The sequence below is a fragment of the Sclerotinia sclerotiorum genome, genomic scaffold (assembly GCF_000146945.2).
Source record: "Sclerotinia sclerotiorum 1980 UF-70 scaffold_17 genomic scaffold, whole genome shotgun sequence".
Taxonomy (NCBI): domain Eukaryota; kingdom Fungi; phylum Ascomycota; class Leotiomycetes; order Helotiales; family Sclerotiniaceae; genus Sclerotinia; species Sclerotinia sclerotiorum.
Genome location: NW_001820819.1, coordinates 604347 through 612495, shown reverse-complemented (window position 1 = coordinate 612495; position 8149 = coordinate 604347). Strand labels below are relative to the sequence as shown.

Here is an 8149-nt window from a genome sequence, read left to right as displayed (position 1 = left end):
ATTTGGAGGAGGATTTTCTTTTGTGCTTTGGATTTTTGGGGTGTGGAGAGAAGGAGGGGGGGGAGGAGAGAAGGTGGGGGGGGAGAAGAGATTAAGGTGAATGAGAATGAGGAGAAGGAGAAGAGGAGAGAAAGAAATGAATGACGGAAGGCACAATCTTTACTACTATTGAATTTTTTTCTTTTCCTCCCCTTTTTCAGTTTTTGAGTTTTGAATTGAGTTTTGTGTGTGAGTTGTGAGTTGTGAGTTGTGAGTTGTGAAGTGTGAAGTGTGAAGTGTGAAGTGTGAAGTGTGAAGTGTGAAGTGTGAAGTGTGGAGTGTGAGTTTGTCGGGATGGAGCGGGATTGAATGGAGAGGTGGATAAATAGGGGGAAGGAAGGGAAGGAACGAGAGGAATGAGAGGAACAAGAGGAGAGGAGATATGTGAGATGAAGGAAGGGATGGGAAGGGAGAACGTAGTTGACTGTGACGGAAAAGTCGTAAACGGAGTCAATTCAATTACTTAGAATCTAAAACTAAAGAACTAAGAAGATTCTAAGTAAGAAGGTCTTTATATACAGGGCTAGTGCACGTGAGCCACTAGTGGGATAACAACCGTCACGTAACATTGACATGGTAGATGGGAGATTGGTTAGAGATGAGGATTTGTACATAGATACATGGTATAGTGTGGATGGATGGTATAGTGTAGTATAGATGAAATGTAATAATAAATAGATTTCTTTCTTTCTATAAGAAACAGAAACAGAGAGAGAGATGTAAGACTAGGATAGGAAATTGAAGATTGAAAATTAAATCCAATTAATTTTCAATTTTCAATTTAATGTTACAACGGCTATCTTCTATGCCGCGTCACATGACTAAACCAAGGTAACGTGATTAAAGTCACGTTATGGACCGCTGAGGAACGCTGGCTGTCCAGGAACGCTGGCTGTCCAGGACCGCGCAGCGGTCCTGACTAGCCATAGGCATGAAGGTCTATATAATCAAGATGGATTTCCTTTGTATAGAGCTTCGTGCTCAAGATCAATCATTTAGTATACTCTACTATTAGTTACGAATTGCATTATTGTCATTACTTTAAGTCCCTGCTTGACGCCTAGTTATAAACCACCTCGAGAGCCTAGAGCACTTCCACGTGATCTAGACGGCAAACCTCGTAACATTTAAATTTTTAAAGAAAGAAAGAATTAAATAAATAAATAAAACTTTGGTAATTTTTTATGAGATTGGATTTTTGGTTTGTTTTGGGGTTGGGGTTGGGTTGGGTTGGTTTGGAAATATACTTTTTTTTTATAAGGGACTTTTTGATGTGATTTTTGATTTATTTTTAATTTATTTTTTTTAAGTTTTGAAATTTAAAAAACTTAAATAGAAATAGAGTTTTTGAAATTTGAATATAAATTTATTAATATCTCAAATGTTTTATTATAATATTATTATGTTACGAGGTTTGCCGTCTAGATCACGTGGGAGTGCTCTAGGCTCTCGAGGTGGTTTATAACTATGTGACGCCTCACACCTCCGGGTCACGTGGCATGCCCCGTTTGTATTTAATCATAGGAAAACTCGCTACTCTTGTTTTCCTTCTTCTTTTCTCCTTAGCTTAGTATTCTCTAATACAAGATACTTTACCCAGTATTCTTGAGTGTGACAAACTAGGCGTCAAGCAGGGACTTAAGTAATGACAATAATGGTATACTATTCGTAACTAATAGTAAAGTATACTAAATGATTGATCTTGAGCACGAAGCTCTATACAAAGGAAATCCATCTTGATCATATAGACCTTCATGCCTATGGCTAGTCAGGACCGCGCAGCGGTCCGTAACGTGACTTAATCACGTTACCCTGGTTTAGTCATGTGACGCGGCGTAGAAGATAGCCGTCGTAACAGCTTCGCACTTCCGTAGAACTTAGATAATGAGTGATTTATATATAAGACCAATATAGCCTCAGTTCTGCCCTATCAGCTTCCCACTATTCCCTGTGTAAGATCATTCCTTTTAACATAATATAATGTTAAAAGGAATGACCTCACACAGGGAATAGTGGGAAGCTGATAGGGCAGAACTGAGGTAATATTGGTCTAGTAGGTTAATCTCTCTTCTAAGTTCTACGGAAGTGCGAAGCTCTCTGTAAGAGAGCTTCTCAATCTAGTCCTAACAGGACTAGTGCCCTGTGCACGTGCTACGCAGGAACCATTCACTTTAACATATAATAATATAATAATATAATAATATAAAAAAAAATAATTGTTAAATAAAATTATTATTTTGAAAGAAACAAATTTTTTAATTTTTTTTAACTTTTTTTGAGGTAAGGTGAGGAAGTAGGTTGATAGGAGTTATATTTTGAAAGGGATTGATAGAATTATATTTCAGAGGAAATTGATGGAAGTTACGTTCTGGAGGAGTTGATAGAGGTTTATTGCGGATTAAGCTTTGAGTTTGAGTTTGACTTTGACTTTGAGGTGCTTCAATCAATCAATTAGATATGAATAGATCCACAAGAAATCCCCTCCTAAACCACATCAAGTTCGAGTACAATGCAAGGCAATAAGTCAAGTTGATGTTGACGTTGACGTTGATGTTGATACAAAATTAATATTACAGAATCAAGCAGAGAGGAAATTCGAAGTGCAATCATAATAATCATCAAAGAGTCTCTTCGGGTTTGATGAATTCGAACCAGAGAGAAGGAGAATCGGTTCTTGATTGGAAATATTATCGAGGAAAGAAAGGATACCGGAAAGAACTTCTTTCGAGTTCTGTGCGGCGGAATCGGGATAGGGATCGGGGTTAATGATTTAAAGAATTAGTTCTGGTGGATTTTGTGTTGTATCGGAATCACGATCGAGGTCAGCAACCCAAGAAACAAGTTCCAGCAAATCCTGTTTCGCATCAGATTCACGATCGAGGTCAAATACCCCAGGAGCTACAACAAAACATAGAACGAAGAAATAAAGGCCCTCCTTTTGAGGAACAACTCCTAGAGTCAAGCGGATAACGTTGTAGATGAAGAACTTTCTACACTAGAGAAACAAATTGAGAACGGGTACGAGCTTTTTCAACAGAAAAGGGAAAGCAGATTACGATCTATTCCGTTACAATTCTTCATTGAGGAGTAAAGGGGAACTACGCAGTCTTCCAAACTATCGTGCTGCACTTTTAAATACTCTTCTTCAAAATAGAGGTCTAATAAGTGAACAATACCGGTTCCGAGCCTCGTACGGTATAGATATCAAACATTAGTTTGGATGGTTGAGAGAGAGACTAAAGTCAAACAGCAGCTTTTAGAAGGTACCTACCATCGAATTTTCAATCGTCCTTTTCCTGAGTTTCCACCTGGAGGTCATAGATACCAAGACAGTGTAGCTGGGAATCTTCAAATTTCAAATCAAGGTCGATGCGAAAGTCTATGTGATTATTGAAGGTGACTTCATTGTCTGTCAAGCGTTCACGGAATCTTTCACCGAAACTACAAAGTTCGAATATTTCATCGATTGCAAAACACTCAATACCAATTCGTTTGGATCGAAGAATTATTACCACTTTCTTACGTTCACATAGAGGCCTATCTCCAACGGACCTATTTCAAAAGGAAAATATATCGACGTCAAGTGCCTCATCCATATTACGAAAAGAGTCACTTACTTTTATTTTTATGATCCTCCACCGGCCCCAAACAAAGTACTTTTGTTTAATTCAAAAGAAAAGTATACGGATCTAGTTAATTCAATACTAGTTTTTTTTTATCTGTGAAGGTGGACTTCTCGATTGTTAGATCATTTGGGAAATCCATGCTGATTGACTCCCAGACAAACTTTTCCCTGAGTTCGGATTAGATACGTTATTAGTATCAAGAGAAGTTTCGTGGTAAATCAGATACCATCTTCCACATAGGTACCTCGTTGTATAAGTCGTTATACAATCAAAATGCATATTTGGGCAGGCTCTGGCTCTTCCTCCAATGGTAAAGAAACCATTAGGAGAAGAACGAGGACTCCTCAAAAAACTATTAGAGGTCTTAAAAAGAGAAAGAGTAGTGCGAGTATTGGATTAGGAATGGATGGCTCATGTTCCAATGGAGAGGTTGGAAATGCGAGTCTGAGTCCAGCTCCAAGTCCTAGGAGAGATTCAGGAATAGATTGTGTAATGGCGTTTGAACCACAGTCTGAAGACTCAATTCATTCTTATGATGTTGGAGAAGATATGGTCAAGTCTTTGAATGTTGGATCACTTGATAGTGATTCTGGGAAGGTGAATACGATTGGGAGGATTGAAGATGGTTTGAAGAAGTTGCGCCGGAAGAAGTCAGATAGAGATCTTCACGATGAGTCGCAAGTTTCATCAACTTCAAGAAAGTCAAAAGGGAGGGGTGTTCCATTGAAGGAATTGAATCATGCACTAGGAAATGGTGCGGATGATCTTTGTTCATCTTTGGGTGGGCTTAGTCGTATGATGGAGAGTAATAAGAGGATTTTCGGAGCGATTAGAGAAAGAGAAGAGAGGTTAGCTGCTACCACAGACAAGGATTCGAATGGCAATGTGCTCAATATGAAAAGTTCGCTCGGTATCAAGCAAATAGTTTCAAAGGAAATACTACAACCGGACGTCACCGAAAGTATACAAGATAATCCACAACATTCGATAATCATCAAAGGCAAAAACGGCCTAGGAAAAATCACCAGTACTAAGGAAGTTATGGAACATGAAAGACCAGACAAATATCTAGGTCCTTGTACCGCAGAAGAGAATCCTAAAATTTTATCCACTGCAAGCCATAGCAACACGAGCAGTTCTTTCAGCGAAAATGACATGGAAAGAGTTTTCAGCGAGAGATGTGAGCAAATTTCTGAACCTGAAAGTACAGATGAACAGCCTGGGGGTGAAAATTTTGTTTCGGTTATCGAATCGGATTTTGATTCTGAGAGAGAAGATAAAGCGGAAGGAATCTTTAGTGTAAGATGTGAAGAGATTTTCGGACCGGAAAGTACAAATGAACATGTTGGGAATGAATGCTCAACTCCTGATATAAAACCTCTTCACACCTCTGAGGACGAAAATGAGTCCCAGAGAGCCTTTAGCATAAGCTGTGAACAGGTTCCGGAACTCGATATGGATGGATATTTTGGGGATGAATGCCTTACCCCTTGTTTCAAATCCCCTGACAACGCTCTGGGTATATCACAAGAGACAATTCATTGCAACGCGAGTATCGTAGGGTTTTCTCTCAGAGTACCTCATTTAGTTCGTGAAGCTAGACAGAGTCTATTTACTTCATCTCATTCCCGCAACACCGATGTTTCATTATCTAGTCAGGAGAGTATGGGTGAGATTACTTCACTTAAAGAGATCGAGTTTTGTGCTAGTGGGCTTAAGAATTATGGTGCGGATGATGATGTAAAGAGCAGCTTGGAGCCGGGTGTAGATGATTCGCCTCAGATAAGGTATGAACGTGCTCTTGCCAGTGTGGAGGAATTTTCAAGTAATCTTGGGAGTCCGATGTCTTTGTCTATGATGGATAATTATAAGATGGAGATGGATTCTTTCATGACTGGAGATATGGTTGAGTCATCTGCAGGTATAACTGTGGATGGTGAGGCTGAGATAAAAGCTAATGATGGTGGGAAATTCCCGCTGTTCCAGGGAAGTGCCATCTCATCACTGGAACCCCTTCGACAGATCAAAGTACATTCTCCTAAGACCAAAAATAACGAGAATAGCCCTAGTCTTCAAGACTCGCTTGAGCGTGATATCAAGAATTCCGAGGGTTTTTCTCCTGTTCATCAGGAAGTCCTAAATTCAATGACACCTAAACATTCCATTCACTATACTATCAGAGAAAAGCCTGATAAACACCATAAGCATCACTATAAAACTGTGTTCAAACCTGTTTCTTGGAAATCTCATGAAAATGGCAGGAATTTGTCACAGGGAGTCGCTCAAATGGAGAGAAATCCTTCTCGATATCCTGCGGAAAAAAGATCTTTTTCCCAGCCCAATGGATCTTGCTCTATGTCTTGGACAGGACAGAATTCCCACAGCTCATTTGAATCGGATTGTGCTGAGGGACATGGTTCCGAGGAATGGTTGCTGGGTACTGAAGGATGTAGTGGGAGTGAAGAGAAAATGCAAAGATTCTGGATGAAAGATTCCAAGGAGGTGGTTGTTGATGTTTGGAATGTGAGAGAGGAGATGGATATGGAAGGTGAGTCTTTTGACTGATATCTTGGTGTTTGATGATATTGATAAATCACAGCACCCACAACTACCTGTCACTCAATTCCTCAAATAGATGGTCAGAATTCGCCTCCATTGCTAGCAGTTGACTCTCTGGTTGAACCTGTTCGGTCTCCTTCACCTCGTAAGAGACTTCAAAAAGTAAATCGATCGAAATCACCTAGTTCAGCCAATAAATCCTCGAGTTCTTCATTGGGGAAAATCTTTCAGAATTCAAGGATTGAGGGGATGGAAGGGGAGATTAGATATTTAAGGATGGAGGTTGAAGGGTTGAAGAGGATGGTTGATGAATTGGATAGGGAGTTGAAGGGGGTTAGGGTTAGGGAGGAGAGTAGCTGTGAGAGAGTGGGATATTTGGGAAATCGGATGGAAGAGGTTTGGAGTGCGGTTTATGGGAAGGGTTGGGATGCGGGGAATGTTGGTGGGGAGGGGGTGGAATGGGAGGATAAGGGGGAAGTGGATTGGACGAGGGAGGTTCGAGATGTGGGATTATTGAGGGTTTTGGGAAGGATGAAGAGGGATGGATATGATGAGAAGAAGAGGGATGCGAGTGATGAACCCTTGAAGGAGAGAGGAATCGAATCTTGCGAGGTGGATTTAATGGTACCGACCTCATGGAAACCAGAGCCCAAGAGTAAGATTACTGTGAATGATGATGAAGATGAATTCGAGAATGAAGAATTCAGAAGCTTAAATACGCCTATTTCTCTCGAACAACAAGCGAGTAAGGAGTTAGATGCTTGTGAAGATTTGGGAGTCAGGAGAGAGAATACTCTTAGAAAGCTTTTGAAAATTAAAAGCCTTCTCACGGATGATGGACGTACATCAGATGAAGAGTTGGCAAGATTGGAGAGGGAAATGGTGAGTCTGCGGAGTGAGAGAGAGATGGCGGGGGGTGGGGGAGAAAGGTGTGAGGATAGGAGTAGGATGGAGGGTGATGGGGAGTTCGAGGAGATGGGGAAGGAAGATGTGAATGAAAATGCGAAGGGAAAGGCGGTTCTTGGAGACTTACTTGAGGATAAGGATAGCAGAGAGGACAATGGTGATGAACAAGTCTTGAAATATAATGCTGAGCACTTTCATAAGGAGCATAATCCTGATGCGGGGTTTGAAGATATCGATAGGAATCCCATGAGTATAGATCAGGAGGGTGGACTTAAGAACGGAATCAGGGAAGACAGAAAAGGAAAACAGAAGGATGGTATGGGAGCGGAGAAGAAATGTAAAAGAACAACGTGGAGTTGGAGACCAGACGCTGCAGAAATGGAGGGATTGTTTGAGGTTGGTATATCCCGGGGTAATGAAGGAGATGATGGAAGGATTAGAGGTAAAGAGATAGAGGAAGATGAAAAAGAACAGGAAAAGAAGAGAGTGGAATCTTTGATAAGCTATTTGTTGGCGAGACAGGAAATTGACAAGGTGATGATGGAGGAGTGGTGGGAGGTGGAGAGGGAAAGGGATTTAGAGGAGATCAGAGGGTTGAGGGAAATGGTGGAGGAGTTGAAGGGGTTGGTTTTGAGTGGGAAGGGGAATGGTAATGGAAATAAAGATGAAGATGAGTTGCACGATTGCGATAAATTGGGTTGTGGCTGTTATCCGTCTGGGGGTGGAAATGGAGGTAGAGGTAGGAATGGTGGGAAGAGCAGGAAGAATAGGAAGAGCGGGAAAGCGAACAATGTGGCGAATATGAGGAAGAGGGATATTTGTGATTTTGCAGATGATGGGTGGGATGAAGAGGAAGGAAGTGAGGAGGAGAGAGATGGTGGAAATGGTAATGGTAATGGAAATGGCAGGGGTTTTTGGGATTGGGTTGGTGGCGGGATTTTATGGAGGCAGGATTAATAATAGGGTTTCTATCTTTTGCTGTGTGTAAATTTTGGAGGAGGGAAGTATGGATATGCGAA

At 40.9% G+C, this 8149-nt stretch overlaps 2 protein-coding genes across 2 annotated transcripts; one reads left to right on the top strand and one right to left on the bottom strand.

Annotated features, from left to right (window-relative positions):
- Nucleotides 1-2809: 2809 nt before the first annotated feature.
- On the bottom strand, nt 2810-3358 carry SS1G_11177 (predicted protein; the record flags this gene model as incomplete). Its single annotated transcript, XM_001587885.1, has 2 exons — nt 2810-3034; nt 3311-3358. The coding sequence occupies 2 exons, from the start codon at nt 3356-3358 to the stop codon at nt 2810-2812; spliced, it is 273 nt and encodes a 90-aa protein (XP_001587935.1).
- Nucleotides 3359-3938: 580 nt separating this feature from the next.
- On the top strand, nt 3939-8087 carry SS1G_11176 (predicted protein; the record flags this gene model as incomplete). Its single annotated transcript, XM_001587884.1, has 2 exons — nt 3939-6213; nt 6265-8087. The coding sequence occupies 2 exons, from the start codon at nt 3939-3941 to the stop codon at nt 8085-8087; spliced, it is 4098 nt and encodes a 1365-aa protein (XP_001587934.1).
- Between the last annotated feature and the right edge of the window lie 62 nt (nt 8088-8149).